The sequence below is a fragment of the Microtus pennsylvanicus genome, chromosome 7 (assembly GCF_037038515.1).
Source record: "Microtus pennsylvanicus isolate mMicPen1 chromosome 7, mMicPen1.hap1, whole genome shotgun sequence".
NCBI classification, from domain to species: Eukaryota; Metazoa; Chordata; class Mammalia; order Rodentia; family Cricetidae; genus Microtus; species Microtus pennsylvanicus.
Window position 1 is genome coordinate 108,644,766 of NC_134585.1, and position 17,658 is coordinate 108,662,423.

At 39.4% G+C, this 17,658-nt stretch overlaps 1 protein-coding gene across 1 annotated transcript; it reads right to left on the minus strand.

Moving 5' to 3' along the window:
- Window positions 1–156: 156 nt before the first annotated feature.
- Window positions 157–17,342, minus strand: LOC142855079 (acidic mammalian chitinase-like). The gene is made up of 11 exons (XM_075981689.1): window positions 17,318–17,342; window positions 16,117–16,146; window positions 15,030–15,231; window positions 8,366–8,422; window positions 7,513–7,678; window positions 3,538–3,662; window positions 3,235–3,358; window positions 2,765–2,950; window positions 1,393–1,512; window positions 1,167–1,305; window positions 157–473 (listed from the first exon to the last, which is right to left on the minus strand). The coding sequence occupies exons 1-11, from the start codon at window positions 17,340–17,342 to the stop codon at window positions 229–231; spliced, it is 1,419 nt and encodes a 472-aa protein (XP_075837804.1). The 3' UTR covers window positions 157–228.
- Window positions 17,343–17,658: the final 316 nt, after the last annotated feature.

Genomic DNA, 17,658 nt, shown 5'->3' on the forward strand with positions numbered 1-17,658 from the left:
TCTCTCTCTCTCCCTCCCTCCCTCCCTCTCCTTCTCTCTCTTTCCCCTCTCCTCTCTTCTCCTCTCCTCTCCCACACACACAGCTGGTATTTAAATAGAGAACAGTTTCCCACTAAATCATAAAAATTAAGGAAACCCATGTTTTGGCAGCTGATTTTATTACATAGCTTTAGATGGCAAGGCATAGTGGAAAGTACAGAAGTTTGGAAAAGCGGGACCGAGTCAGGTTCATGGCCAGTTGCAGCAATTACAACTGGTATCAAAGACAAGGCAGTCTGGACAGTACTTCAGGTATGAGATTCCATTGGAGCAGTGCCAGAAGGCATGTCTGTCATAGGCCACAGGGTACAGGCCATCAGGTTTGCCAGCACAGAATCCACAGCCTCCAGAGCACCCACACCCACTATGCCTCCTACTTCTGCTTCCTGGAGGCGAAGTCACTGGCTCAGGAGGCACATCAGGGGTTGTGCAGCCTAAAATATACAAATAGAGAGAGTAAAGGGGTGGTCCTGCTGTGGCCATGAACTTCAAGTGTAAGTAAAGAAAACAAGGTAAATCATGCCTAGGAGAAGATGCAATTAGCTGCAATTTCACAACTGCAAAAAAATTCAAACACAATTACGTATCAGGAAATAAGAAAAAGTGTGGATCAAGTCCTACTTTCTATATATGTCTCCTTTGTCATCCAAGGCATTCAGTAATTAACACATGAAAAAGGTTTGAAGATCTGAATATAAATACCTCTGAGAAAAAATTGTAGAAACAGTTAGGGAAATGGAGACATTCCCTGAGGGGTGGATAAATAAGAGCACTGGCGTGGCTTCCTGTTAATTCTTCCAGGAGGCTAAGCAGGACATTGAATGAGTTCCACACACACTCATTAATGGACACACAGAGAGATTTGGATGCTAAAGATAAGCACAATTTCTGCAGACTCTTACAAACTTTGAAGTCCTAGGAAATTTTTCCCACACACTCCAACGTTAGGTCTGGTTTCCCAAAATTCCCTTAGAAGTTGAGACTTAGGAAGGTTCACCTGGGCAAGAACAAGGGAATGGAATGGGAAGAGTAGGCCCCATGCAGTGGGAGTGAGCATTCAAGCATGCCTTTATATTGATAAAGGGACATTAGAAACACACTATCTGCATACTCAGGTTGTCACTTACTTGTGGGCACACCCAGGGCTTTGTTAAGAGTAGAAGTCAGAGGGAATTTGCCCTGGCCACAGAAAAGGCCAGTGAAGTCATCAAGATCAATGGCCCAGATCATGGCACCTCCAAAATTGTTCTGCTTAAGCCACTGAGTCTGTTTAAAGATAGAAGGTGTAAGGTTAATTTGATTTCCTGAGCCTTGGTTGCTGTGATGTCAGCAAATCCAAGGAGCTGACCTTACCTTGACATTGAAGCTCCTGATATTGTCATAGCCAACCCACTCGTTGTCTTTATATGCATAGGGAACTTCCCGAGAGGCATCCCAGACCTCAGTGGCTCCATTTCTCAGAAAGCTGCAAATCTTTAAACATCAAGGGATTTAAACACTTCACACTCCTCTCCCCCTCCCTCTCCAGTCCAAAGAGCAGTCAGGGTTCCCTGCCCTGTGGTAAGTCCTAGGTCCTCCCCCCTCCGTCCATATCTAGGAAGGTGAACATCCAAACTGGCTAGGCTCCCACCAAGCCAGCAGATTGCGTAGGATCAAAACTGCATGCCATTGTCCTTGGCGTCTCATCAGCCCTCATTGTTCGTCATGATCAGAGAGTTCAGTTTTATCCCATGCTTTTTTTGGTAATAGTCCAGCTGGCCTTGATGAGCTCCCAGTAGATCAGCTCCAGGGTGGGAGGAGGGGGAGAAGAGTGGGAGGAGGGGGAGAAGAGTGGGAGGAGGGGGAGGGAAAGGGGAGGCTGGGAGGAGGTGGAAATTTGTTTTTTTCTTTATTCTTCTTTTATCAATAAAAAAAATAACTGTAAGAAAAAAAAATAAACACTATACCCCAGCTCTCTCAAAAAAAAAAAAACACTTCACATATTAATTCGACGAAAGAGAGAAAACATTGATTTCTTTCTTTTCTTACTTTCAGTTGAGATTACCTCAATTTTATGATTCAGTTTTGTTTGTGGTTAAAAAAAATGAGTTGTTTTCATCATAGCAGTGGTGGCGATGGACCCAGGACATGTACTTGCTCAGTACAGACTATCACTGAGCTACATCACACCCCTAATCTTCAATCTTTCAGATGGACTCTGTCTATGCTTTGTTTTGGCCTTAGAATTATCCTGCTTCAGCTTCCTGAATGTTCAAATTAAAAGAATGAGCAACCAAGCCTGGAAAATTTTTTTCATGAAAAGTATTTTACATGATCCTACTTCATTTTGTCCTATGCAACTAGGGATTAAATCCAGGGCTGTTAGCATTCTAGGTAAATGCTGTGCCACTGAGCTACATTCCCAGAGTGAGTTATTTATCAAATTCTTTTTATCCATATTTTAGTACTACAATTTTGGAATCCACAGTAGGATGATAAATATGTTCATTTTGTTTCTTTATATGTAATGTAACTGTTCTGAGTAGCACAAATTTTTGCTTATAGGAACATTATTTGGATTAAATAAAGAAGTATGTTTTCCAAACATACAGCACCAGGAGTGAACTGCTTACTACAGGTAGGTAATGGGCAAAATAAACATTCAGATCCAGGAGATATTAAATTGAAGGCTATGTAAAATATTGGGTGTGAAATTCACAGAGCACTAGACAGCCAATCTACTGACCTCGTAGTAGGCCCAGAACCCAGCCTCCCTGGTATAGGGTCCAGCAGGGCCAGCACCAGAGGTAGGGGCACCAATTCCATTATTGGAGGGGTTGCTCAGGAGGAAATTGTGTCCATATTCTGGGAATCCAACGATGAGCTTCTCAGCTGGGACTCCATTGTTCTTCCAGGAATTCATGGCATACTCCTGTAATGTAGGTTAGGTAAAGGACCCAAACAGTCAGTGGTCAGTATTTAATTATATTAGCTCCCTGTTTTAGCAGGCAAATTATATGATGTTCATAACCAATGGATTTATTCCTTGATATTTTCTTTTCAAAAACTTTTGATGAAGTTATAGTTCATGAGATATGGCCTGTAACTTAAGAGGATCTTTATCTAAATTGAACAGTTGCTGAACTTATGTAAATTGGGGGCCTTATTTCCATATGGTTTACTTTACTTCCAATCTGTATTCCTGTTGGGTCTTACCACATTGAAGTAAGCATTACTGCCAGTGTCAGTAGGGTCTTTGTAGAGGGAACTGTTCTCTCCTGTGTAGCCATCCCAGGAGCCATGGAGGTCATATGTCATGACATGGATTTGATCTAGGTACCTGATAGGTAGTAAGATTTAAAATCATTTCTGATAACTGTTTCTCACATCTTTGCCTACAATAACACCTTTTCCAAAGCAAGTACACAGCAATGTCTTTTGAGTGCAAGACATCTCTAGACTGACCACCGCAGTGCTTTAACAGTTCCCACAGACGTTTGGAATAAGTACATCACTCACTGGGAAAGTTCACGGATCTCATAGCCAGCCTCAGTGTTGGAAACGCCAGCAGCTACAGCCGCAGTTATCAACAACCTGGGCTTGTTGTTCTCATTAGCCTCCTTCTCAAAAGCTTCATGAATCTCCTGTAGAACAAGGCAAGCATATTTGAAGTTAGTTTCAGAGATGTATATATAATAAATGAATATTTTCACAGTGTCTTTCTTCTCTAAAGTACTTCAACTATTTTGGCTGACATTAGTCTATCAATATCTTAATAATGTCAATAGTACAGATGATATTATTTTTAAAAGTTACAGCTATGCAATATGCATGACAGTTGAAAATTTTCAATAGAGTACCAGAGAAAGTTAATGTCTGTGTCATAACCAGTTCCTAGGTCCCATATGACACCATGCTGAAGCTACACTCTCATTGGCGCCCTTTATCTACTTGTCAGCTTCCATACACCTTCAACACCAACATATCATTCAATAAAGTACTAAATTAGCAAGTGAGGAAGGGACAATGTCTGGGTGGCAGGTCCACCTCAGTGACAGATGTTAGTTCACCTGCACTGTGTATGACTCTCATGTATTTGGAACACTGAGTTGAATTCTGATGATGGCATTATTTGTGTCACCAGAGAACATTCCAGGGATACCTCTGAACAATGTTGTGTAGGTTATGGTTTTAAAAAATGAAATATTTTACTAGAAGAAGAATATAAGCAGATTGTTATGTCTGTCTTCAATAGGTTAACCCAGACACTGTAATGTCAGTGGTTTTATTCTCTGTTCCTTCACTGAGCAGAATTGCAGCCAATAATTAGATGTTATCATTTATAGTAGTAATGTTTCAACTAAGAAAAAGATGTGTTATTTCTGATCTTTGGAGCTATTCAACAAAAACTAAAGTCAGCCTATAGAAATATCTTAGTGGATGAAGTACTTACCAGGTAGGCAGAAGGACCTGGGTTCAAGAGTTCAGTTCCCACAGAACGCACATAAAATGTTTAAGCAAAGCAAAGTGGCACATTTTTGTTAATCGTGGTGTTGATGAAACTGAGACAGAAAGATCTTAGGGTTCACTGGCCAACTGGCCTGTACCACTCATTATTTTTAGTGACTGAGAAACTGTCACAAGGTGGACGGTGTCTGAGGAATGACACCCCACATATATGTATGCGATTTAGGTACCAGTCTCACCTTCTACCTTCCTTAAGGCAGTTCATTTTATTCTTTGCTACTGTGTTGGATGATACTCATGTCTCTGCCTCCATATCTATAGGAGGCCTTGGATTGCAGGTGTGTGTTACTGCATTTGGCCTAATGTGGGCTGTAGAAATTCGAACTCAGTTTTTCATGTTTTGCCAAAAATCATTACCTGCTAAGGCATCTTGCTAGTCCAAAATTGAAGTTATAATAAAGCCAGTTGATGATCTGATTTTAAACAGATGTTATCCTATCCCAACTGATTAATACCAAATAGCCAAACCAGAGAATTAATATTATTCAAAAATGCTCAGACAACAGCTCAGGCTTGTTACTAACTAACTCTTACTCTTTCATTAATAAATAACTCTTATCTCTGTTTAGCCATGTGGCTTGGTACCTTTTCTTAGGTCAACATTCTCATTTTGCTTATCTCTGGTAACTCTCTGTGTCTGTCCTTCCTCTTCCCAAAATGCTCCTAGTCCGGCTCTCACACTCAAAATCTTCCTGCCCAGCTAGCTATCAGCCAACCAGCTTTTGATTGGCAAATGAGAGCAATAGTGTAGAAAAGGATTGTTCTGCAGCACCAGATGCATGAATTGATGTAGAAAATAATTTACATTGTTATATGAAACCCATGTTGTGGTGAGGTCACTGAAAGGTCAGGAAATGAACAGGATAATTTCACAAGCTTGGTCCAGAAATTTCAAAACAAAAACGATTTGTCTCCAGCCAAACTGCTAACTAAAAGTGCCAAACAAAACCACAATACTACCTCACCTTAGACTGCCTACGATGAAACTGTGATCAACCAAGACTACCTTAACTTTTGTGTTCCTCAATTTTACAGGCTTGATTTTCCTGGAAGAGATTGTATGACAGGAAAAAATGTGTTTAGTAGGTACGTAGTCAGGACATCACTCATTTTCATGGTGGAAACTACACACCCAGAAGGTGCATGCTAAGATATTCACTCTTGAACATCAAATACTTCTCCAAAACAGAAATGAATCCAATATTCAGCTGACTTTGCTATACTGTTTGTGGACCTCTAATCACTGCTTCCTCTTCCAATGTGCTCAAAAAAAAGGGGGGGTTTCTTATTGCTATGGTGTAAAGGGTCAATTTATCACTACCATGTTATTCCAGAATTTGACAAACATCATAACGGTTGCTTTTTTTCATTCCATTCATTTTTCTTTGACAATTATATACACTTACTGATGAGTTCAGTAGTGTTCATTGATTGCTCTTTCCTCTAGATTGGTATTTATTCAATTCCTTATGGTTACTCCAGGTGTGACATATTCGTATTTAAAGCTAAAGTAAACAATCTTATTATTTTTCTTATCTATACCAGTTCCACTACAATAAAATTAGTCTTCAAATTCAAAAAACTAGGGATCTGCCAGGCGGTGGTGGCGCACGCCTTTAATCCCAGCACTCGGGAGGCAGAGGCAGGCGGATCTCTGTGAGTTCGAGGCCAGCCTGGTCTACAAGAGTTAGTTCCAGGACAGGAACCAAAATGCTACAGAGAAACCCTGTCTCAAAAAATCAAAAAAAAAAAAACCTACGGATCCTTTCTACTTCAAATCCAATTCTTACTGATATTTGGGTTTTTTTTAAGATCTCTGTATATTCTCTTCTTCCACCAGTCTTTTTTTTTGAGTTTTATTTTATTTATTAAAGATTTCTGTCTCTTCCCCGCCACTGCCTCCCATTTCCCTCCCCAAATGTGTAGCCCAGGCTGGCCTCAAACTCGTGATCCTCCTGCCTCTGCCTCCTTCAGCAAATCCTACCGGCGTGCGCCACCACAACCGGCTCTTCCACCAGTCTTAAGGCCACTAGGGGGACCTTGGTCACCTTTTGCTTCACTTACTTCTTTGAACTCCTGCTTTATCCTGCCTCTCCACTCACAATTCATGATTCATAGTTAACCCGAAAATAACCATTCCAAAATTACAAGCCTTGTCATATTTATTGGCTATGAAATCTTTCAAAGATCTATATTATCCTTAGGTGAGTTCAGAATTCTCTACTTAATATAAAAGTCTCCACATGATCTGATTCTTGCCACCTATTTGTTTTCACAGGCTTGAAACTCATTCCCCACTTGTACACACAAATCTCTCTTCTCTTGTGTGATTTCCACCCTCACTGAATTGGATAACACCAAGTTCGCTCAGTGAGGTCCAGCAACACTTTACCTAGAAAGCTCCTTGTGACTGTTCCCAAGAGGTTAATCAGGTAACTCCTCATTTGGTTTTGGAGTCTGTAGGCAGTTATTACATCAGTATTTATCAAAATATACTAGAGCTATTGCTTATGCTTCATTCCTCAGCTATGTGTTCTTTAAAGTCAAGATATCCTTGGCTTTGCTTTTACCAAATAACTTGCACATAGCATAGATTCCTCAATAACAGTAGGCAGTTTTGAGCAATGACTCAGTAACAGACAACACAGGTATTTGTGACACTATCTGTGTGATGTTCGATTTCCTTACATATTTTCAGTGCCTTAGTTATTTATCTGTAAAACAAAGACCATAATGCTTAGTGAACATATATCATAGAGTAAATGTCAAGATGAAATGAATTGTGGTTTGGAAAAAACATATAATGTCCAATATATAGCTTATTCAAGGAGTACATGGTATCATACAAATTTTACTTTGCTAATATTCCATAAATATTAAGACATGTTTGGTTTGCAAGCACCCAGTTATCCTTGGGAAAAATAGATTTTCAGCTATAAGGATACCACCTCCTCCAACTTTCCTCACCTTCACCAGGACAGTAAATAGATGCTTGTCCTCAGGAGGGTTCCCACGAGAGCCTGGGTATTCCCAGTTCAGATCCAGCCCATCAAACCCATACTGGCGCAGGAATTTGATTGCTGAATTGATGAAGGTCTTGCGGTTCTGGGAAGTGGAGACCATGGCAGTGAAGCTGAGAGAAACCAAAATAAGGCAGAATAAGACCTTGACATTTTTTACACACAAGAATGAAAACAGTTTGCAGTTCAATTTCTTACTCACAGTCCTTGCCCAGGACCTGACTGAGAATTAAAGTACATTCTAGGGTTCTCTCTTTGCAATCGTTACTCTTGCCAGTCACAGTATCTCAGCAACCACATTATCTTATGTCCATCCCCACTCCTAACCCAGATTGATTTTTAAAATGGCCCTATTGTTTTCAATACTTAACCAACTTAGTTCACAGACAATGTTGTGTCTTCATAAAAGCCCCCAGTTCATGTGTATTCAAGTAAGTCTTCTTCACATATGTGGTCTCCTTTTTCTTTTTAAGGAAGACAGACAAAAGATACACACAACCTTCATCAGACCTTGTGTCTTCAATATACTTTATGAAGAGGCTTTTTCCGAAGCAAGCAACTAAAACTCAGAGGATGGCATCCCAAAGCATCCATCCAAATTTAACCCTAGGAAAGCCACAACAATCATCCTAAAATTTTCTGATAATAATTAATGAACTTGCATGGTAATTTATTAAGTTAGACCTTAATTTAATGGAGGCCCTTAATTTGCATCTGGAGTTTTGAAATCTAAAAAGACAAGGACTGTGCTTGAACTACATTGCTTTTAATGAACAATTGTTTATCTAAAGAACACTTACGGGACAGATCCAAAGTTCCAGCCTCCAATGGCCAAGAGGGTTTTCAATTGGCTATTCCTTTAAAGCAAAGCAAGACAGAGAAATTTTTTAATTCATGGTTCCTGCCATTTAAATTACTTTGCTGTTTATAGTATTGGGTCTTCTAAAACTATTCAGAGTAGGGTTAGTGTCATACTATCTGCTGTAGAGTTATTTGAGGTATTTTCTTCCACTACTGAAACTTTATTACCACCATAAATGAGGTCAGAGCCACTCAGAGAAATCAGAATTAAACAACTTTTCAGTCTTATTGTCTTGTACTAACAGTATTTGTACTATATATAACTTAAAAGCATAATTACCTTTTTGCTGTTTCATCAGATAAAGTGTTGAATAATACTAAAATATAATTACTTTATTACACTATGTAAAAATTAATATAAATTAATTGACTTGACTATACAGACATAAATGGGAATGGTGATTATGAAATGTCTGAATCATAAGAATTAAGTGCAAGGATTGTGAGAGGACATGAAAACTCTAGCTTTATTTTCCTTTCTCCTAAGATTCTGACAATATTACTTTAGGGCAATGTTTCTCAACCTTCCTAATGCTGTGACCCTTTAAAACAGTTTCCCATGTTGTGGTGATGCCCAAACATAAAGTTATTTCATTTCTACTTCTTAGCTGTAATATTGTCATTATAAACTGTAATGAAAATATTTGGTATTTCTAATTATCTCAAGACTGCTCTTCCATTGATGGTTTGTGAAAATTTGTTCAACCACTTTGGGAAACAGTATGGCAATTTCTCAGGAAATAATCTAGCTCAAGACCCAGCAGTACTGTTGTTGGGTATATACCCAAAGGATGCTCAACCATACCACAAGGACAGGTGCTCAACTGTGTTCAAAGCAACGTTATTCATAATAGCCAGAACCTGAAGACAACCTATGTACCCCTCAACTGAAGAATGGATAAAGAAGGTATGGTACATTTACACAATAGAGTACTACACACCAGTAAAAAATAATGACATCTTGAAATTTGCAGGCAAATGGGTGGATCTAGAAAAAAGTCATACTGAGTGAGGTAAACCAGGCCCAGAAAGACAAATATATTATGTACAGAAATCTAAGAAAAACCAACCTACAGCCCACAACCCCAGAGAACGAAGACAACAAAGGGGACCCCCAAGAGAGACATACATGGATCTACATAGGAAGGGTAAAAAGACAAGATCTCCTGAGTAACTTGGCAGTGTGGGGTGATGCGAGAAGATAGAAGGGAAGGGAAGGAATGAAAGAGTGAAGAAAAATGTATAGTTCAAGAAAAACAATAAAAAGAAAACCCCTGTGAGAGGGGCATTCAACCCTCAAGGTTGAGAACCTCTGCTTTAGGGTGAAGACAGACATTTTAATCAAGACACCCACGTAATTTTAATGCAAATAACCAGTGGCTGGAGAAGATGCTCAGACAGTATGAGCACATGTTGGTATTGCAGTAATCAAACTCCAGTTTTCCAGCACTCACAACACAACTAACGACCTGTAATTCCAAATCCAAGGAATCTAATGTTGTATATATACTCCTGAATTCACCTGGACTGGATTACAAGCACACACACACACACACACGCACACGCACACACACACGCACACACACATGCACACATAAAAATAAAATAAAAACTTTAAAAGAAAACAAAAAGAATGCTATCAAAATACAGCAAATTCTTCTATTCTTGAACTCAAACATGTCTAATTTTAAAATCCTCTGTTCCTTGTTTCCTCTTGCAGAGTGTAAAAATGATTTGGAGTTTCCTAGGTCATTACACAAAGACAGAAAAGAACAAATCATCAAACAAACACATTTTAAAATTTTTATTAATTTAGCTTGATTTTATTTTATTTAAAATAATTTAATATTTTAATGTAATATCTATTAATACTGATTGCAGCAGGCAATATTAGAATAATATGTAGAAAAGTTATCTACATCCTTGGTACTTGAATTGAGGCTCCTGGACCAGAAGCATCACCCTCAGGTATCAGAGTTTAATAGATATAGTCTTGCCTACAAGCAGAAAAATTAATTTGAATCATCCCTCTTACCAAATTTAAAAAAAACGAACTAAATATAAGACTCAAAACTATAAAACTACTAGAAGAAATATAGGGAACATGAGGAGAGGTCCATGGTAGATTCACTAAGCACTTCTCTCTGTGGGGGGATGAGTTCTTATGACTGGAACTGCTACATTGTGACTGCTGCACGGGTAGGAACTGCAAAATGAGCACTAGAATTACATAAAATTAAAGCTACTCCACTACAATGGAATAAAGGAATTAGGAAAAGGACACAACATGTGCATCATATGGATGGAGCTAGAAAAATTGCACTGATTACGCAGACCCACAAAGACAAATAAGGGATTTATATACTTATAAGAAGATATTAGCAATTAAGTAAATGATAACCATGCTACAGCCCATAGACACAGAGAGGTTATGTAAAGAAGAGAATTCTACGGTAGATGAAGGCATCTCCCCGGGACGGAGAATAGGACAGGTTTTGTGGGCAAGTTAAGGTTGAAGATGGAAGTGGGGAAATCATGTAAGAGAGATGTGGGATAGAGAGGAAGCTTGTGGGAAGAGACAGCTGTGTTGCAAAATATTTGATTACTCTGTGTAAAGATATGTCACTGTAAATAGTTTAATATAAAACAAAGTGACCAATAGCTAGGCAGGGTTTTCAGGGCAGAGAGAACGTTGGGAAGAAGAAGGGTGGAGTTTCCAGCCAGAAACAGAGGAAGTAGGTGATGAGGGAGATAAGGTAACAAGGCATGAGCTATGCGGCAGCACATAAGTTTATAGAAATGGTTAGCTTAAGTTCTAAGAGCTAGTTAGAAGCAAGCCTACGCTTCTGGCCAAGCTTTCATAATTGAGAAGTCCCTTGTGAGATATGTGTATAGATATGTCACTGTGCTCAGTTTAATAAAAAGCTAAATGGCCAACAGGCAGGCAGAATTTTCAGGGCAGAGACAATTTTTGGATAAAGAAGGGAAGAGTTGCCAACCAGACACAGAGTAAGAAAGTCATGTAGATGAGTTAACAAGCCAAGGGCCATGTGGGAACATGCAAATTAATAGAAATGGGATAATTTAAGTTCTAGGAGCTAGTTAGAAACCAGCCTAAGCTATTGACAGCTTGCAAAATTAAGAAAGTCTCCATGCTTTGGGACCTGACTGGTAGGAGATTAAAAAGTCCCAATTACACAGTTAGAAGAGGGAGGGAAATTTTGGGTTGTTGAGTAGGAACCTAATAAAATGGAAATTTTCTTAAATCTATAAGAGTAACCCTCATGAGTATTCCTAATAATGGGGCATATGATATCTCAACTGTTCAACACCTTTAGGCAGGTAAGGTATTCAGTGGTAGGACTGGTTACATTCAATTGAATTGTTGCCCAAGGATATCCCATTGAAATCCCAAAATACCCACCAAGATGTTGCTAAAATAAAAGGCCACTCTCAACAAACTAACAGTGGAGACCCATTGCCAAGGAAAACACCCACACATCTCATCGAACATGGAGAAGTTGAGCTGGTGCCCACATGTAGCCTTCAACCTTGTGTCCTAGTCTCTTTGGTGTGGGAAAGTACTTTGCAGGCTACTGAAACACAAACATAGACACCAACCCAGGCACAAAATCTTCGACCTACAATTCATTGAGTATATACCCATGAGTGATTGACTGGATCTTGAAGTAAACTGATTTTCAGCTTAATAAATTGGAGAAAATATCTGCAAACCATTTATCTTGCAAAGGATGCTATCCCAAATATATCAAGAACTCATCTCAATAGCAAGGAAACAACCTAATTATAAAAGGAAGAAGACCCTGAGTAGCTGTTTTCAAAAAATAATATAAATGTTCTAAAGATATATAAAAATAGTTGGCCCATTACTCATAAGAGAAATCCAAACTAAAACACTATTGAGAGTAGATTTTATCAAAACCAGAGTAGATAAGCTATATTGTCAATAATAGCACTTCAATATTCAATGTAGCATAATTCTTAGTTATTTAAGGTACATAATCACTGTAAATGTCTAAAAAAAGAATGAAATTTTAAAAATTATGTACTATGATATGCAATTTATGATGTTATTCAGTATTTAAAAGAATAAATCAACCTAGATGCCCTTCAACGGAAGAATGGATGAAGAAAGTGTGGAATTTCTACACATTAGAGTACTATGCTGCGGTAAAAAACAATGACTTCTCGAAATTTGCATGCAAATGGATGGAAATAGAAAACACTATCCTGAGTGAGGTAACCCAGGCCCAAAAAGATGAATATGGGATGTACTCACTCATAATTGGTTTCTAGCCATAAATAAGGGACACGGTGATCCTAAAGAAGCTAAGTAAGAAGAACCTTCATCTGGTGATGGATGGAGATAGAGACAGAGACCCACACTGGAGCACGGGACTGAGCTCCCAAGGTCCCAATGAGGAGCAGAAGGAGGGAGAAGATGAGCAAAGAAGTCGGGACCACGAGGGCTGCACCCACCCACTGAGCTGATCTATTGGGAGCTCACCAAGGCCAGCTGGACTGTGACTGAAAAAGCATGGGATAAAACTGGACTCTCTGAACATGGCGAACAATGAGAGCTGAAGAGACGCCAAGGACAATGGCAAGGAGTTTTGATCCTACGTAATGTGCTGGCTTTGTGGGAGCCTAGCCAGTTTGGATGTTCACCTTCCTTGATATGGACGGAGTGGGGAGGACCTAGGACTTACCACAGGGCAGGGAACCCTGACTGATCTTTGGACTGGAGAGGGAGGGGGAAAGGAGTGGGGGGAAGGGGAGAAGGGGGAGGAGGGTGAGAAGGGTGGGAGGAGGGGGAGGGAAATGGGAGGCTGGGAGGAGGTGGAAACTTGTTTTTTCTCTCTCATTTTCTCAATAAAAAAAAGGATTAAAAAAAAGAATAAATCAGCCATTTGTAACAAAATTTTTAACTTTGAAGATGTGTTAACTGAAACTAACAAGGCACAGCTTAACAAATACAAGATCCCAGTTATAAGGAGTATCTAAAATATTTGAACTGATAGAAGTAGATGGCAGAAATTTATCTTTTTGATTTTATTGAAAATAGATTCCATCCTCATACAATATACCCTGGTTATTGTTTATCACCCTCAACAACTCCCACTCCTTTACCTTTAATCTTCTCTCTGTATTCACTCCCTTTCTATTATTAGAAGGTCCAAATGAGGAACAGACTGAGGGAGAACATGAGCAAGGAAGTCAAGACCACGAGGGGGGCACACACCCACTGAGACAGTGGGGCTGATCTATTGGGAGCTCACCAAGGCCAGCTGGACTGGGACTGAAAAAGCATGGGATAAAACTGGACTCTCTGAATTTGGTGGACAATGAGAGCTGCTGAGAAGCCAACAACAATGGCACTGGGTTTTGATCCTACTGCATATACTGGCTTTATGGGAGCCTAGCCTGTTTGGATGCTCACCTTCCTAGACCTAGATGGAGGGGGGAGGACCTTGGACTGCCCACAGGGCAGGGAAACCTGACTGCTCTTTGGACTGGAGAGGGAGAGGTAGGGGAGTGGAGTGTGGGGAGTGGAGGGAGGGGGAGAGAAAAGAGAGGCGGGGAGGAGGCAGAAATTTTTAATGAAAAAAAGTGGAAAAAAAAGAAAAGAATAGGCTTCTACAAGATAGCTAAACATGACAAAATAAAATATAATAAAATGAAGAAAAAAACTGATTCTGAAGTTATAATGTTTAAGCAGGGGAAGAAAGGATTAAAGAAATGTTGGTCAGCAATACAAACTTTGAGTGAGATAGAATGAGTTCAGAGCTTATCTCTACAACAAAGGACCTACAATTCATAGCATTGTATCATATTTTGAAAACCATTTGTATCAACACAAAATCAAAAGAACCTGTGTGTCCAAGGGTCTTGGTCCTGACAATAATGCCTTTATGACTTTGATCATGTGGACCAGGCCATAAATCAAACAGGGAAATATCACAGAAGAGGAGGTAGAAAGAAGCAGAGACGGTGGACTACAGTAAAGGTGTTTTCCAGAAACAACAGACAAGTTGCACATATGAATACACTTCACTGCAGGTGGAACAGCCTGCACAAGACATCCAAGATCTCAAGCCAGACTAAATACCATCATGGAAAAAGAGGATGGGCATAAGGTCACATCTCTAGTGAAGCACTGGTGCCAAATGATAGGTTCTGGGAGAGTGGTTGACTCCTTGTAGACAAACAATATTCCAGTTAATTCCCACACACTTAGGAATATATGGACAGCACAAATTAGAATACGTGAGTTTAAAACAAAGATGAGGACAATAAAATTGTATAGGTAGAGAAAGAGAGAGCATCTGAGGAATATTGAGAAGGTAGTAATATGATTTGAATACATTATACAAATTCTTAAAATTAATTTTTAAAAGTAAAAGATGACAGATATAATAGAAAGAGAGAGAGAGAGAGAGAGAGAGAGAGAGAGAGAGAGAGAGAGAGAAGATAAACATTGACTTGTTATAGTCAGTTTTGAGGAATATCTTCAAAGAACCTGGGATTTGGCAACAACTGGTCCAAATGATTCTAATTTAGATATTTACCCCTTTCTTTTACCTGTTTTTGAGGTCATTGAAAGCTTTGTAGAACTCTACATCATTCCATTCTATGGTGGTGATCTCATTGTTCTGCATCCCAGCAAAAGCATAGATCAGGTGAGTACACAGGCAAGGGTCAATGTCATCAGGTGTGAAACGACCCGGGCCTGGCCGATACTGGGCCCAGTTAGAGAAGTAGCATACCAGATTGTAGGCAGACCCTGTGGTGGTCAAAAATAAGGATGATGCTCCATTATAGATATAATTTAACTATGATGAAAGTTTGGGTTTTGCTTATGCCCCCACCCACCCACCTCATAAGCCTGATCTCCAGCTGGAGGTGACTAGTTGAGCACTCCTACAGATGAGTTAGGAAATTGTTTATATTCTTTTTGAGAGTTTGGAAAATCTTAGACTTCTTCTAAGATGGAATACTCATAGTCCTTCGCGTCCAGTGGTCCCATGAAGCTCAGTGAATGAGAATTTAATAACTCTTAAGTTGTCAGGCTATAGAGGCTAGTAGTAATGACTGAGATAAAAGTCTATTCTTACACAAAACAAACCCATCTCTCTCTTTCTATTATGTCTTATGTCTTGTTATATTTCCCAAACAGAGTAACACCTGGGTGTTGTTGGATATTTGTACACTGTCTGAAGATGTGTCACTGTGATTGTTTTAATAAAAAATCCGAATGGCCAAAAACTAGACTGGAAAGGAAAGGCAGGACTTCTGGACAAAAGGAGAAACGCAGGTCATTAGAATATACCTGCAAGAGCAATGCCAGTGAGTTGAGGAATGGGTCAGGCATACAGAAGGAGAGACAGGTAAAAGCCACATATAGAATGTAGATTAATAAAAACAGGTTAATTTAAGTTATAGAATTAGTTGGTAATAAGCCTAAGCAAAAGGCCAAGCTCCCATAATTAATAATAAGTCTCAGTTTCAATATTGGGGAGCTGGTGGTCCCACAAAGAAAGAAGTCTGACTTCAACAGGTGTATTTTTAATTATATTAATCAGAAAATCGCTTTATGTAAATTCAGGTATTTGAGTTTTAGGGTAGCTAATCATTTTGTCAACAATAAAACATGGAATTAGTGACTTACCCAGATGAGCATTCAGCAGAAGGGCCAGACCTAGGGAGAGGAAATACATATGTATTCTGAACCAGCTGCCTGAATCCTCTCAGATATAACTCTAGAGCCTTATGGTTCATCCCGCTTGCCATGTGTTGTGACTTGTGTAAAAGGGCGAACTTTTCAGTAAACATTCTTTGACTTACACTTTACCAGTTGATCAAAAGTACCCATCACCCTTTTCTCCATTCTGGGTCATAACTTTTGTAAGTATGAAATCTACTATCTACAAAGCAGGGCTGACTGAAATTGCTCCAAATTCACTGCACTCAGTGACTGTGCATCAGATGTGTCTCATTTCCAGAGCTGATATGAGCTCAGGACTTCAACAGATAAGACATCCTCCACAGAAGTGACTCGAGCAGCAGGAATAAGTTAGAAGCGTCTTCAGAGAAGTTTTTCTAGAGAATGTATGACGGAAGCCTCCAGAAGCTGCTGCTTGGCTTCAATAGAGCACTTTCTTTTAGGCATCATCTCACTCTACAGCCCAATCTGGCCTTGACATGGAGAAACTCCTGCCTGTGTCACCTGAGTACTGGAACCACGAGCTTGAACACTGTCAAGAGAAGTGGGCCACTGCTTCTTTTATACATTGAGCTTCAGTATCCCTTTGAAAAGTCTTTGAATAAAAATAAAGTTTCTAAATCACAAATTTAAAGCAGATAGCAAGCTGTAGATGTGAACTGGGCCTTAACAACTACGTAATCCACCACTTGGATTGAATGTCTCAGAGGAACACGTATGTCATCATCACTTAACCAGGACTATAAAGGATAGATAAGAAATAATCCTGAAAAAAGCAGAGCAAAGACAACTTTGCTTGGCTCTATGTGGATCATGCTATTTTTACCTCCAAAGGAGTTAGTTCCAAGTCACAAAGAAATAAAATAACATAATATCATTTAAACAGGTCATGCAGGAAGATAAGTGTGGAAAAAAATGACTGGATGGGACAGGAAAGAGAAAGACAATTATTGAAAGTTAGTGACACTTGCTTTTGTGGCCATGCCAGTAGCATGAGCTTTGAGAACAAGAGAAAGACTGATTGTATCAAAGAAGAACACTTGCAGTGAGAAGAAAGGAAGGAAAAGAATAGAGTTGTAGTGTAATGATTCTTTCATGGTTGCAAGATCCTGAGAAAGACAGACACAAGGCAAGGCTACAGACTCACCAGCAACAAGAATGAGCTTGGCCATGGTGCCTTCAGTACTGCTCAAGCAGGCCACGAATGGATTTTTATACCATCTGAGTGCCCACTTATCACAGGGGTTTCTAAATGGACAGTGTTTATCCAAGATGTGTACATTACTAATCATTAAATTCACAGATCTCTTCATCAGATTTGGTTGCTTACTTCTGTCATCAATGTCATCACCTTTCCTTCCTCTTGTCAAATGAATAGCACCATGTATTTTAGGAAGGGCATGTAGGACATCCATTAAATGTGACCTTTAGACTTAATACCTTTTTTGGCACTTCCCTGTGTGGACAAACACCTCTTCATATACTGAA

Excerpts from the sequence above, each read along its gene's own strand:
- LOC142855079 (XM_075981689.1), bottom strand. The coding sequence starts at position 17,342 with ATGGCCAAGCTCATTCTTGTTGCTG. Across the intron at positions 16,147-17,317 it reads CAAGCTCATTCTTGTTGCTG|GTCTGGCCCTTCTGCTGAAT; the intron begins GTGAGTCTGTAG and ends TCCTCTCCCTAG. Across the intron at positions 1,306-1,392 it reads TCAGGAGCTTCAATGTCAAG|ACTCAGTGGCTTAAGCAGAA; the intron begins GTAAGGTCAGCT and ends ATCTTTAAACAG.